The sequence below is a fragment of the Abramis brama genome (assembly GCF_963993115.1).
Source record: "Abramis brama genome assembly, chromosome: 18".
Taxonomy (NCBI): Eukaryota; Metazoa; Chordata; class Actinopteri; order Cypriniformes; family Leuciscidae; genus Abramis; species Abramis brama.
The window spans coordinates 14794480-14810891 of NC_139980.1; the positions used below are offsets into that span (position 1 = coordinate 14794480).

Consider the following 16412-nt stretch of genomic DNA (forward strand, 5'->3'; position numbering starts at 1 on the left):
ATGTTCAAATTTATTTTCACATTCACTAACTAACTAACTAACTAACTAAATATAACATTATTTGTGAATGTTTAAATTTATTGTGAGATTTACATGATAATGAATGAATGAATGAATGAATGAATGAATGAAATTATATATACACCATTATATGCGTTCAATTCACTAACTAACTAACTAACTAACTAACTAAATATAATATTCTTTATGAATGTGTTTCAATTTATTATGACATTCAGTAACTAAATTTCATATGCTTTGTGAGTTTCAATTTATTTTCACATTCACTAACTAACTAACTAACTAATTATAGGATGCTTTGTGAATGTTCAAATTTATTTTCACATTCACTAACTAACTAACTAACTAAATATAACATTATTTGTGAATGTTTAAATTTATTGTGAGATTTACATGATAATGAATGAATGAATGAATGAATGAAATTATCTATACACCATTATATGCTTTCAATTAATTTTGAACTGAATAAATAATTTATTTAACAATAAATATAAATGCATTCTGTTATGCTTCGAGTTATTTCTGAATGCAAGGACACATAAACACCTCCAAATATGACGCTATGTGCATATCTAGATCTTTAAAAATGATGAGAAGTTCGTAGACTTGTTCTTAGACACACAAGGCTATGTAGAAGTCAGATCTCGCTGTTTGCTCTCCATTTCCTAGCTCTATGGGACATCTGGTGTCACTTCGCCCCTCAGCTGTGCCGCTACGGTCTCATGGGCTCATGGCCTGGCACAAAACGCCATTGTGTGGCCGCTAAGGAACAGGTGGTACATCACAAGAGGACAGTGCAACAAGACTCATAACAAGAGAGGCAACAGCCTGTCCCCTCTATACACTGGCCATACAATGACCGACAGGCCCCTTGGCACTGGTCCCATCCCCAAACATCTGTCTGAGTACCCGTTACTGTGTGAACCACAGTAAAGATGAGGCTCTATCTATCCATCCATCCATCCATCCATCCATCCATCCATCCATCCATCCATCCAAAACGCATGGGAAACGTTCCAAAAAAGACTTCAACTAGCCTTCCAATCCATTCTGTATTTGAGGCACTAAGGTTTTGTGCATGTGCGATTGTGTGTGTGTGTGTAGAACCTGCACAGTATGCCTGTGATTTTAAAGCCGACCCCCACAGACTGAACAAACCCCCGGGCGTGAGTGTGTGTTTGTCTGTTTACACATGCGCCCGTATGAGGGCCTCGTACCTCTCCTCTTGGAATCCTTTCTGACGCTGGGTCTGGCAGCAGGCTGGAGCTCGGCCTCTGTTGACATATTAAATCCTTATTCCTTTACCGTGCAGCTGGGTGGCTGTGACTGGCTCATCTAGAGGGGCTTTCCACTGACTCGGGAACAGTCCACCGCTGCCTCTAGCCTCGACACGGCATCTCATTCACTCCCAGCGAGGGCTGCAAGGGAAGAGATAAAAGACATTTTTAATTCATTTGACCTAAGTGTTGTGGCATAATTTGACGGATCCATCGCATTGGGAAGTCCGTTCGAATTTAACACACAAAAATACCATAAAAATGCAATTAATGCATACAATGACTTGAAATCTATGATGAGCATATATATTTTATATGCATATAGTTTTTAAAGTATTTTGTTTTCTTTATCTTGGGCTCACTTACAGTATTTGTCCTTAACCCTTATATATTAGGGGTGTAACAATACCCTTATGTCACGATTCAATACATATCAAGACACTGAACACATGGTACAATATTATTGCGATACCTATGATACATACGGTATGATAAAAGGTTAACAAAAAATGTAATGTTGATTAAAATGCTAAATTTGGTATTAGATTGTGGATGTAAATGAATAGGCTTGGACTTGGTGCTGGAACCCAATGCACAGGACAATGGTGACACCAGCATAAAAATATTCATGATTCTGGAGCTGAAAATACAGAATTATTTTAGATGAATTTGCTTGCACTCTGTCACTGACTAGATACAGTATATTTAAAATAATGTAGGCCACTTTTTACTGGTAACATAAGACATTTGGCATTATCAGGACCCACAAACATTCCCGCACTGCATTATTATACATTATATTCAACATTATATAGTAGATTAATGTAGTACTGACACTAAAACTCTGAAAACTTGGATTTATTTCTCACACAGTTATTTTTATTTTGGGTGAACTATACACAATACATAGTCACTATCCACGATACATATTTTTGCATTTTTGTATTGCGATATATTGAGACACGATATATTGTTACACCTCTAATATATATATATATATATATATATATATTGTTGTCGCGTGTTGTGTGTGTATGTTGTGTACTAATGCAACTTTGAGTCCAAGACAAATTTACTGAAACGGACAATAAAGTATACTCTAACTCTATATAGTACACTGGGATTAAAAAATAATAATAACTTGGAAATATCACACACGTCATCTTTAAGCACTAAAACCAGTGATAAACAAAGATGTTACAAATCTACACTTTTTTTCTCACAAACTAACATATCCAAGTCTGAAATAAACTAGAATGCAAATATTTAGAAGGCCAAATGTCTTCTAAAAGCCCTTTAGATGACAACTTGCAGAAAATGTTAAATGTTAATACTGTTGATGTTAATAATGTTCCACAGTGTGACATCGCTCTTTCTGAAGGAGGTTTTGGCTGGTTTTCTCGCAGTGTTTCCTCTCTCCGCAGGCAGGAGGAAGCACTAAATTGTTTCATCAGCTCTCTCTGCCTTCTCTTTCGCCTCTCACCTTGTCATTGCATGAGCAAACAAAGCCATCTCTTTTTCCTGTGCACCTCCACCGTCGCCCCCTTCACTTCCTCTCGGGTGGTGGGAAGCACCTTTCATGTGTTAATTGGCCGCAGAGGCACTGTAGCATCACTGCAGGTGCCAGAGCCATCAGCAGATCAAACCCAGCTCCACCTCACTGCGCTCTGCCCCACAACAGCTATCAGATGAAGAAGAGACCACAGGGACCGTCACTAACTGCTCAGGCAGGCCGACCGAACAACATGGCATCACTTAGAAATCGATACACCTCGAGATGTATCGACTGGGATGAGTCGATGCCTCTAAGACATAATACAGCAGAGCAACCTGAGTGTAGGACATGGCCTTCTTTCATATAATAATAAAAAAGCAATTTTAAAAAAATCTAAATTTTAAGAGATAGTACACCCAAAAATGAAATTTCCCACATTATTTACTCACGATAATGTCATTACAAACCTGTATAACTTTTTTTAAATGGGGTAGGGTTATTATCGATAAATTAAACTTAAACCATAAAAAATATTTTTGAAATCAAATAAATGTTAACACACACACACACACACATATATATGTGTGTAATTTATTTATTTTTTGTCATGTTTAATTTTTTTCAACAAAGTTTAACTTTAAGTACTAAAATAAAAACCATACATATTTTAGATATAAAAATAACAAAAATATTAAAATGTAAAAAATAAAGAAATAAAAAAAATATTCAAAACATTAATAAAAAAATATATAATCGTATATCATTGACTTTCACTGCATGGACAAAAACAGTTGAAACATTCTTAAAAATAAATAATTAATTATAATAATTATAATAATTATATATAATAAATAATTTTAATAAATGCAATAAAAATTTAATAATATAAATATATGTATAAAATAAAAATATAAAATTAGGCTAACTAAAACTAAATATTTACTTAAATAAATTCTATATATACAGTATATACATATTTTATTTAATTTCTCATTTTTTTAAACAAAGTTTAAGTACTAAAATAAAAACTATATATATATATATATATATATATATATATATATATAAAACCAAAAAAAGTATTAAAAGGTAAAAATATATATATTTTTTTATTATTCAAAACATTAATAAAATACTATAATAGTATATAAATGAAAAATAGGTCCTAAATGTTGGACCCCGTTGACATTGTATGGACAAAAACAGTTGAAACTCTTAAAAATGTTAATAAATGTAATAAAAAGTCATACATATTTGGAACGCCATGACACTGACAGTGAGTAAATTATGACACAGTTGTCATTTTGGGGGGAACTATCCCTTTAAAGATATGTGGTAGTATCAGATTTACTTGCAGTGTAGATATGGAGTATTTTGGATGTGATTTAGAAGCTCATTTCCAATCCCACATCTGAAATGTAAAGCTTTAATACCAGTAAATCAGTGGAATTAGTCTGCCCCACAAAAAAAACCTAAATGTATTGCGACGTTAAAGCCCAAACACATCAGTTCTGAGCGCAGTAGCTTTAAGAGGCTAGTCTGCAAAAAGCCTCTAAAGTCCCGGACTCCGCTCCTCAGGCCGGGGTAGTGCCCACTATAAGCCGCCGCTGAGGGGATTTAAACAGCCATTTCATTTCCAGCTCCAGCCACCGCCTGGCCACGCGCCGCACATTGTGTGCAGAACATTTAATTCCGAATGGAGAGAGCATGTCGCAGAGCAGCAGAGATTCACACGGCGCTCTTTATCTGAGAGAAACACACAGAGAGGAGCTGTGAGTCAGTCCAATTACTGCCATTATCTCTCCGAGAGAGGGAGAGCGAGTTCGCCACTAAACATTTTCCCATTCTAGCCTTTTTTTCTTTCCATTTTCATTAGCCTCTCTCTTTACCTTCGCACATCTGCAATCGCATAATCCTTGATACTATTCAGACCAGCTGGCTCACTGTCCTGCACTGGAAATCTGTGAATATTGTCACTTTCAGGAGGAAAAATACCATTGTTTGCTTCACCTTTTGTGTATTGAACATGTAAAAAAAAAATTGTGGCACAGCAAGGACACGTTGATCCTTGATGCTCATATGGGCTAAGCAGGTTCAACATGCAACTTCATCTTTTCATCCTATTCTTTTCCTCTCTTCCTGGTAATTTCTTAACGCTATGAATCGTTCTCATGAAGCAAAAAAATAAATAACAAATCATGTCACATTTCCTATCAGAAACATGACAGTTTCTCAATGAAGGCACATGCTAAATATTTTTTATGTTATTTGCCCTCCTCTCTTCCTCCACGAGACATAAGGCGAGGTTTAGTGCATCATTCTCCTGAGGCGCTGGAGATATTTCGAATATCTAGGCTAAGGTCTCCTCTGGGACACGCCACACATTCAGAGCATGCCAGGAAAGTGGGTGAGCCGGAGAACTTTACCGCGCATGAAAAGTGGTGACCAATCCACCAGACATAGAAGTAAATCATTTGTGGTTGCCTTTCGTGTTTTTTCTTTATCGGTTTATTTCAGAACTGACTGCAGATGGAGTGAAATGTTTGGCGAGATAAAACAGGGCTCTGCAGGACTCTGAGAAGATGTGCTTACAAAGCCAAAAATCCGTGAAAAACTCACACCATGGATGAAGGAATTAAGCTCATATCCTCATATCTGTCATATCTACTCTGCTCGTGAACTTGGATGTGCAAACCACCTAATGGAGTCCAGTATGTGCACTCCAGTATGGATTCCAACTGGTATGAATCCAACTCAACCAGTGAATCACTAATGATGACGTTTCATTTGCTTACTATAGAATATTGGATTTTTCATTACTGTTTGGCTTAAACTCTTTACAATATACCATTCAAAAGTTTGGGGTTAGTAAGGATTTTTTTTTTTTTTTTTTTTTTTTATGCAATTAATATTTTTATCAGCAAAAACTAAAAGTGCCAGTAAAGACATTAACAACGGCTACAACAGGTATTAATTTTAAACAAATCCTGTTCTTTTGAATTTCTATTCATCAAAGAATCCTGACAAAAAAAAAATCACAATATTACTGTTTTACTGTATTTTTTATCAGATAAATCCAGCCTGGATGAGCATAAGAGACTTCTTTCAAAAATGCTGACCTGATACTTTTGAACGTGCATATTATTAATGCATAATATTTGCAGACTATGATGTGTTTATTTCATGTTAATGTTTGGTAGTAAAACCAATCTCTCAAAATTATCATAACATAACATAACATATCATAATATTCAGTAGGTTGTCTGAATGACTAGCTGGTATATTTATATTTAGGCTGATTTTGCATCATTTTCATCACATCGGACAGGTTTCTTAAGGGTTCTTATGTGTAAAAAAATATCTGGACGGAGCACAATAAATAATGCACATTTTTAACACCACAAAGCTAATGCCTTGTGAATCTGCAAAACAATCGGCTACTTTTGTTTATTGCACAAACCATAAAAAGTCCTTTCCAAAAAAAAAAAAAAAACGAGAACTACAGTGTTTTAAAGCGGATGAATTTAGAGACGCAATTTCTCACAGAAAGTTTACCTTGCTGACAGTGTATTACACGATTAGCATAGTAACATCTTATCATCCAACATCAATTCATGCCCTTAACAACACAGCTGCAAGAAACAATATAGTTAAACAATTTTTAAAGTTAGAAAAAGAAAACCTAGACTTAAACTAATTGACTAGTCGGTTGGTGGACATTTTGACTTGACAATCGCTAATTGTTACCTAGCAAAACTGTTAAACACTATGATGGTACTCATGTATTTGCAACCATATCTTGGTTCAGGACTACAAGGGGAAGGAGTCCTGCAGGGGGAAGAGGGTGGAATCAAACTCAGATTTGGACAAGTCAATCAAATCAAGTGTGAAAACTGCTTAAATAGTTAAGTGAAGTTCAAGGAGATGAAGAACGTTTTGCTGAAACTATGTCAGGTCAGTATGCTCAGCCAGCAGCAGATAACACAATGGAAAGAATGATTTTCTTTACCAAGGTCATACTATTCAAACCTCCTACGTCCTCTTGACATTACTTCAGCTTCCATCTTTGAGTAGATCAGTAGCAAAACTGCATAGCTGGGATGGACTTCAACAGACATCATTAGACAAAACTAGTACATAAGGTGATTGATAAACCTTGTAGAGCACAGAAATCATCACGGCAGAGGACTATTCCGTGCCTCCCACTTCTACTGGGACAACTGCCGCTACTACAAATCCATCCGGAATATTCCTTCACGCTTTCCAAGACTAATTGACGCTCTATAAAAAGCTCCTGAAAGAATTGTGCATCCCGCTACGTCTAAAGGATCATCCACCATGCCAGGGACTACAGCACCCACGGAGCTATGGAAGAGTAAGGAGGGCAAGAGGAGGAGGAGGAAACAGGCAGTAAATTGGATGCCCATAAGTAGCAAGCTGCCAACAAGCCTGCTTAATCCCCATAAATCACCCACCACTAACAGGCACACAGTGCCAGGCGCTGCGGCCGGCTGTGGGCGCCGGGGCTAGTGCACACTTCTCTGACCACATCTCGGCCAGTCTTATAGGAACCCTGCTGACACTGCCGTTTACAGACCAGCTGGGGTCAAATAGTCAGGACATGCTATACAGACAAACACTGAGGCTTTATTACAGTAGTGGTGTTTGCTAAGGCATTGGACCTCGTGAAGACTTGGGAAAGGGCTGTTTTGAACCTTCGCAACTAGCCAAAACACACTAGCAACCACCTAGAATACCATGGATGGATGGATGGATGGATGGATGGATGGACAATTGTGATGGACAACTGTGATGGATGGATGGATGGATGGATGGATGGATGGATGGATGGACAATTGCGATGGACAACTGTGATGGATGATGAATGGATGGACAATTGTGATGGATGGATGGATGGATGGATGGATGGATAGACAGACTACAAAACTGACAAAAATACATTTTAATGAATTGGTTTTAGGTTTTCATTACTTGAATCAATCAATAAAAAATAAATAAATATATAAATAAAAAAAACCTAAACTACAATACATTTTAAATGTACAACAAAATAATTGCCGTTTTAGGTTTTTATATTATAAAACTTAAAACGTTTACAACCCACCTGAAATAAACTGATACTAATATGACTGATAAAAAATGTCACAGGATAGCAATAACACTAGATTGTATTGAGATTTTTTTAAATCATACTAGTTTAAAATACTAAAAATAAAATAAAAACTAAATAAACTGATACTAGAAAACTCTGGAGGACAAGAAAACTAAAATGAATAATGATTGAATCATGTATAAGTAAGATTATACATGATTCAATCCCCCCCCCCCCCCCCCCCCACTACATTTATAATAACCCGGCCACCTAGCACCCACCCAGAACACTTTAGCATTATTAGAGAGAGTAAATAGGAGGGATGGGGAAACGCATTCAGGGCATGCCGTGAATGAACCCGTCCCACCTACATGAGCTCAGCCATGGCTAAATGTACAGGTATCTGCAGTATGTGCGCTAACCAGTATGCCACAGCTCCAACCACTCCCTCCTTTGATGGAATTCTAAGTGTTTAAATGCAATGTTACCCACATTCACGCACATATGGGTAGATAAATATGTGTCATTACTAGCCTCTCCACGACTGACAGCGCGTGACAGCTATTCTCAGACATAAAATGCAGATAACCACACTCACTTTCACAGACGGTACGTCTGGGTAAATGACAGGACATGTCAGATTCTCCTCTCTTTTTCCCTTGCCATCTGCACTGAGTCCCAGTTCACCTTCCTAAGTTTGGGACGTGCCCTGAATATGTAAGTTCCTCTTACATATTCAGTCCCTCTCCGCTATCTAAAAAACCCCCTCATATCAGCCCATAACATTTACCACTCAGATATTTAGATAAAGACAGCAATTCTTGAGAAGCTACAAGAAATGTTCTTCAGTATGTCAAACGCATTGGATAAAATGCTGAACAATTATGTGTCACGGGTTCTATTCTCAATATTTGAATATAGCAGATAACACTAATACACGTGCTGTCACTCAACAGCACACCTGACAAAGCAGCAGACACATCACAGTGAATCAGACCTGCCAATCAAAAACACATATCCACACACCGAACAAATGCTTGTACCCACAATCCTCTACATCCTGCCAGATAGTGTTCTCTAATCTAGTAGTCATCTCCAATAAATTTTAACCTCAGGGGGGCCCGGCCCATTCCTGAATATGAGCTGTTGAGGCTCAAAGTTTTTTTTTTTTTTTTTTTTTTATATAATAAAATATAATATAATATAGAAATTTATTGTGTAAACTGCTAACCTCAGATATCTTACTGCAGCCGCTGTTTTCAGCAAATGTAAAGAGAGATAATCACATTTATCTGACAGCTGAGTTAATCGCAGATTTTTAGAGGGGCTGAGATGAAAGTCTAGCGACGTTTATGTGCTGTGTGTGTGTGGGAGAGAGAAATGAAAGAGAGAAAGTGAGTCTTGCACACAAAACTGACCAAAATCTGGGTCACGGTAGCTCTCAGTCTGTTCCTGTCGTTTCGTGTCTCATCTTATTTGGACCACAGCTAATAAAGCCTCTCTCTGAACTCCAACCAGCACCGTTCAGCCTATTACCGAGAGAGAGAGAGAGAGAGAGAGAGAGAGAGAGAGAGAGAGAGAGAGAGAGAGAGAGAGAGAGAGAGAGAGAGAGAGAGAGAGAAAAAAAAAATCTAATAGTGGAAGTGGAAAGCTAATAGTGAAACCACATATTACTGTATCACAGAGCTAAACTGGTTTCGCTTCAGATTTTATATTGGACATCAAGTGCACTCACTGTACAAAAGTACACAAAATACCCTTAAAATCAATCACTGAAATGCACTTAAGTTTTTAATGAACTGCAAAAATTCAACAATATGCAGCGTTCTTAACATGACTGACAGTCTGAATAGGAAAACTGACAACTTTGTCAACATAAATATCAGCAGGAGTGTGGTTTACTAAACTAACACATGGTCAAACACTGGGCCAAATATTATAATAGCACATATTAGCACCTGACAGATGAACTTACTGTACGCTACAGTTCAAAAGTTTGGGGTCAGTATGATTTTAAAATGTTTTTAAAGAAGTCTCGTATGCTCAGCAAGGCTGCATTTATTTGATTAAAAATACTGTAAAAGTAATATTGTGAACCATTATTAAAATTTAAAACAACTTTTTTTTCTATTTTAATATATTTTAAAGTGTCATTTATTCCTGTGATGGCAAAGCTGAATTTTCAGCATCATTACTCCAGTCTTCAGTGTCACAGCTTTTCAATGCTGATTTGCTACTCAATAAACATCTCTTCTTATTATCTTGTTATCTGCATTGATAAAAGTTATGCTGCTTAATATTTCTTGTGGAAACATGATCTTGAGTCTTTGAGTCTTGAGTCTTTGAGTCATGAGTCTTTGATGAATATAAAGTTCAAAAGAAGAGCATTTATTTGTTTTTAACGAATTTACCTTGCTGCATAAAAATATGAATTGTTCCAAAAAAAAAATCTTGCTGACCCCAAACTTTTGAACGGTAGTGTACAGTACATCCCATATGGGATCTATTTTAAAAGTCAATAAGTTTGTGAACCACTGCTATAAGAGACAGCTGTACTTTTCCTTTTCCTTCTGTCACTGTATATTCTCCCTTTTCTTTCATCCCAACCTCTTTTATGCTCAGTGTCTGTCTTTCTCTCAGACAGGAGATTAGCTCCTGCACATCTGATTTGCCACTATGACTCAGAACACTCTGAACAACACGTCCCTAAAGCACCCATATCCTCTACACGCATGGTGACTCCACTATTTGACTCATTGGGCTGTTTTTGCAGTGGCCTTTACAAAATCATGAGCATTAGCAAGGTTTGGGATATCCAGGTCAACAGAAAAGATGACAAATGCTCGTGTTCACTAAATACTATGACTCAATAACCAAAGAACATCACTCACTGTGGGGTATTTTACTCCCTGTCAGATGAATTGAAGGTTTGGTCTGGCCTGAAGTCAGTCAGCAGTATTATGAAAAGTTACTTTTAAAAGTAATGCGTTACAAATCGTGTAACTCTTAAAAAAAGTAACTAATTGCGTTACTTAGTTACTTTTTATGGAAAGTATGTGTCACGTTACTTATTCTCATCTGGTCTAGGCTTGCTTGTTTGTTTTTTAGTCTACAATAGTCATGTCATGTTCACACATCACACACAATGCCTTTGCATTTCTCTCAACATTTCTCTCTCTAAAAAGTACTAAATTTAAAAGTAATGCATTACTTTACTAGTTACTTGAAAAAGTAATCTGATTACATAACGTGTTACTTGTAATGCGTTACCCCCAACACTGTCAGTCAGTGTGTTGCTTTGTGTGATCTATCTGCCTCTGTTTGACTGTTCTGAGGTCCTTTTGGCCTTTGACTGACAGTTGATCCACCCTAAAGTGACCCACATCCACAGGATCACAGCGTCCCACTGTGTGAAATACACAGAAGAAACACAATCCTTTGTTTCCCTGAGCGTGTGTGTTTAATGAGTGACGGGGCGCTCAATTCATTACTTGTGGTGATTGTAGAGGGTATGTACAGGCCTTGGCATGACATGATTGGGACAGGTTGGCATCTGGTACTCGTTGCACAGATGGCACTGTCAGTGCACATGGCATCTTTCAGCCCAATGAGAGCAGCTGCCATTGAAACACACCTCAGCACAGGTACCAGTACGAGCCAAGAACATTGACGTTTCCACACACATAACGAAACAGCACATATCAGATGAATTGTTAAATAAGCCGATGTTTAAAATGCTTTATTTAAATAAATCTGAACTGGTTACATTTTAATGACATCCGGATCCATTTACAATTCTCACATGTGCAATGGGTTTGGATGGAAGACTGTTTTAAAATACTCTGAAAATCTGAGTCTCTGATTCCCAAGCTAATGACATGACAGTTTTGAGTGAACTCAGAGATGCACATTATAAAATATTACCACATGTTTTTTCTTATTTATTTTGCATTTACTATTGAAATTATTCCAATATTTGGTAACAGAATTGCATATGTCTTCCTCAAATTCAAATAAATTTTAATGGAACTGTAAAGGAAACATTAATGAACTAGAATCATCAAGAGGAAATAGTAATTTGAACCAGAGTTCCTCACGATTTCCATCCCTATCCTCCATATTCTTCCACCCACCCAGTCTCAACATTAAAAATATGATTAGGAGATATAGCTATTCATTGGGCTCTACAGCGAGCTCAGTTAATTATGCGTCTGACTGCAGGCGACTGCCCGTATTTCCTTGCAACACTCAAATTGAATAAGTGCTGCGTATCTTCTAAAACATTTGGGAAGTTTGGGATGCACAGAGGAGGTAGTACTTAGCACAGTACATTTATCAGCATGGCACAAGCACTCATTCTTTTTTAGTCAAAAAGGAAGAAGCGAGAAAAAATAGAGAGGTATCCTGGCTCTGAATAATGCATGAGGATTTCTTTTGGTTTCATTTTTGAGGAATGTGCGTGTTCTCCCGCTGTCTGATCCGAGGCATCCCGCTAAAGTGTCATTCCAGGCTCATTATTCCCAACTGGAGTGACAAACCACTTAACGTGCGCACTCCTTTCTTATGCTGCAGCCTGCCAATCATCTCTCTGGTTGCCCTTTTAGATATCAGAAACACATCCCAGCTGTCTCATCACAAGCCGCCCATCACTGTGGCATCATGGGTAGTAACTGATAAGACCACTTAACCTTTCCCCTACTCCTCCTCCGCTATTTTGTTTTCCCCTGCCTCTCTCTCGCCCTTTCGTTTTCTATATTGCTTTCTATTTGGCTTTAATTGTTTTAGGCCCGATTGACGTGTTTCAGAGCGGTTGGCGTGCCCTGAGCCATCCTTATTGGAGCTCTTATTGATCTGTGTTTGGCTGAACATATTCCAGATGAGTAAAGCCAGTCGGCGTGTTTTGCTGGTCCTTTTTCATCAGCCACAGGAAAGAGGCTGCTTAAGTTACTTTGATGTCAGCGCTACCTAAAGTGCTCGTGGATCAGTGTTGATGCTCCCCAACGAAATGTGAGAGAGCCAGTGCCAAACTATCATACTGAACTGTGAACCCAAAACCAAGGGAAATTAAAAGGCATATTAAAATATGAACAGACAGCTCAAGTGGACGTGTTGAGGAGCATCTTGTTTAAGTGGTTGTGTTAGTGCCAATCTAAATCCAGTCCAAGTTATTTGGAGACAATAATATACACAAACTCTTCAAATAAACAAACTCTTCAACTCTTGTATGCAAACTCTTCAAAAATGGATCTAAAAACAAGACAGCTCAACGTGACCCAATTTTGTAAAAATTTGTAAAATGTAAAATAAGAGTTATTTGAGTCAGTTTGAAAGTCAAAAATAAATCTGAGTTTGACAACAGAACCAGATCTCTCTCATTAAACAATGGGGATGTGTTTGTTGAAACTATGTTTGTTGTTTGTTCATTGACATTTTTATTGGTGATCTGTTATTATGGCAGTGTCCATTACATTAAAAATGTGTCAGTTTAAATTAAATACAGATTAAGTTCTAAGTGGGCTTGAGTAAATAGTGTTAATGAACGAACAAACTGTTGATTGGTCGGTTGACTGACCGACCGAAGGAACGAACAAACAAACAAACAAACAAACAACCAACCAACCAACAGATAATGACTGTCTAACTGAACAAACACACAATTAAAATAATTAATGGACAAAGCAAAAAACAAACAAAAGAGCAAACAAAAAAATGAAGGATTAAGTAATTGGGAAATTGATTTATTTATTATGATAAATCAACTAGTGTTGTCAAAAATATCAATATTTCGATATGTATCGATACTGGAATATCTGAAACGTTTCCAGTACTCCTTTGCTGCAGTTTCGATACACCGATACCAGCTGCGCTTTCTCGCTCTGAAGTGACACACACCCGCCTCCTCTCACTCACTCGTCTCATTCGCTCCGGTTGAATAGTACTTGTATTGCGCATAATTTTAGTCATTCCCGCAGGTTTTGCGATCACACCGAAAGAGTGCGCACCACTGATCTATATAAGTGGCACTCAAACATTCTTTTTCATTGTGGTTAAACGGTCAAATACATACAAAATTATGTATTCAGGATATTCAGGAATTATGAAGTATTCAGGGTAAATACAGTCAGTTTTGGAATGTAAATGTAACTGTACACGTTATGTAACAGTATACTGGATCCGTGCTTAACATCTTAAAGTGACAGCAGCCTAATAAAGCCTAATCTGCTGTCTGTCATGTTAATCTAAGAACAAAAGACAAAGAGAAATTCAATTGCTGATCTTGTTTCATAACTTTAATTATAAGCATTAATCCCTATTTAATTTTTACAAAAACTAAATAAAACTATCCAGTGTTATTTTACATTTGATTACTTTCATTTCTGTAGTATTTCTTACCTGAATACTGTTAGACCCCCACCTAAAAAAACTTAAAGCAATGTTTATTTTATTTGTCTCTTTATTCTATAGGCTAGTATTTATTTGTGCTACCATTTGCAATTTGTTTATTTGTTTATTATTTTATTACGGACTGTTTACTTGGCTTTTTTTGTAAATTTAGTACAACGATTCAAAGACTTCCTATGCTGTTTGTAAGCTATTAGAACAAAATTACCAAAATTATAAATAAAAAAAAGATGAGATAATAACAAATTATCTGTATGCCGGTATACATGCAGTTTTCCCCTAGTATCGAAAATGGTATTGAATGTCAATATTTTTTGAGGTATCATATCGAAGTTGGAAATTCCAGTATTGTGTCAACACTACAATCGACCAACTAACTAATCAACTAACCATTTGTTCAATCAATCAATCAATAATTCAATCAATCAATCGGTTGGTTTATTGAATAATTAATTGATCAGCCAACAAACCAATCAATCAATACAACGAACGGAAAACAAAAACAAATGTCTGATTGATTGATTGGTTGATTGATTGATTGGTTGATTGATTGATTGATTGATTGATTGATTGATTGATTGATTGATTGAACAAATGGTTAGCTGGTTGGTTGATTGAACTTCAAAAGAAACTTCGAAAGAAAGAAAGAAAGAAAGAAAGAAAGAAAGAAAGAAAGAAAGAAAGAAAGAAAGAAAGAAAGAAAGAAAGAAAGAAAGAAAAAAGGAAAATGTGGAGGTGGAAGGTAATAAGTGGAGGTGTGTAATGTTCTTCCTGTCTGCCGCTGTTGTCTGGTTTTCAGACTGTTGCTAGTAACATGGATTAGAGCAAAGCTTCTACTTATTCAGAACAACCAACATGTGTCATAACACCGCTTATGAAAAAACAACTCTTAATCATCTGCCGGCTTGCAGCCTGCCACAGCACCATGTGTGGTGGTGTGTGTGTGTGTGTCTGTGTTTGCATTAAAGATTCACCTAACCTGAAGAAATGTGCTGAATTATGAATATTGATAAAGCCAGTGAAAGATCAAAGTTTAAACTCTAGATGAGTCTCCAGTGACCTCCAGAAAATGCACCAATCCTCTCAGACCGGACCTGGGTGGGATTACATATTCGGTGCTGGAGATTTAGAGCGAGCATCAAAGGGCTTGTTTTGTATTTTACTTTTATTCTCCTGTAATTATTTTGGGACTCTTTCCTTCCCACTACACCATTTCAAAAGAAATAAGGCATCACAATTAATTGAAGACCTGACAATGAACTGTCAGAATAGCTGAATACATACAGCTGCTGTGTGTGAACGAGAGATGAAATCGGCTCATATGCGGCGTGTTCATTAAATGAGAATAAACAAACTCAAATCATTATTCCAAATCTGCAGAGAAACGATCCTGAAATAGAGCTTCACATATCTCTGTAACGTTGCGTTCGCTCCTCCTCTATCATCCCTCTTCTCGTTTATTTACAGAAACACAGACGCGGCAGATATCAAACGTTACCCAATCCGGCTCACGGGAATTCCACACGTTTCATCTTTTAGACGGGAATGAAGGAAGAGGGAAAGAGAGGGATTTCTCTCTCTCTCTCTCTCTCTGGTGAGATGGCCTTGGCTGCTTCCTCAGATTTAAATAGGAGTTTCTCACTCCTCACACAAACGTGTCCCCTGCATGTATTGGGAAAACAGTGAACAGGCCCATTTTTGGAAGCCAACCAGCTTTAATTAGCGTTATCTACTCTCTTTTATTCAGTTTTTCCGCTACATTCATTTGCTCACAGGTCTTGTGTGCCAGAACCAAACACTTCATGTAAGAAAATATAACCACTTGATGCCAAATTAAGCTCATTCTCTATGTTTTTAAGTGGTTTATTTTTTTTATATTAACTGGAAGTCTGACTTGTTTCTATTGATTGGTTCTTTTAACTGGTCCTTTTACATCATCAGCTTCATTTTGTTGCTTGTTATCCCAACATGCGCCATATTACATGCTCAGACATGTTCTAATAAAGTCATACATATGCACAAATTGGTGTTTTTCCCAATTAAAGTACATTAATTAGCATGTTTATTGAAATTTCATGTGTCCCGGTTCAGTTTCTTGCTC

The 16412-nt window shown here is 37.0% G+C and overlaps 1 protein-coding gene across 2 annotated transcripts in view; it reads right to left on the minus strand.

Annotated features, from left to right (window-relative positions):
• dab1a (DAB adaptor protein 1a) overlaps positions 1 to 16412 on the minus strand; it is a 364356-nt gene that overhangs the window by 104169 nt on the left and 243775 nt on the right. For both annotated transcript variants that reach the window (XM_084092069.1, XM_084092068.1), the window contains one exon: positions 1242 to 1442. In XM_084092069.1, the coding sequence (XP_083948195.1) occupies positions 1242 to 1308 (67 nt within the window). In that variant the 5' untranslated portion in view covers positions 1309 to 1442. The remainder of the gene's footprint in view (positions 1 to 1241; positions 1443 to 16412) is intronic.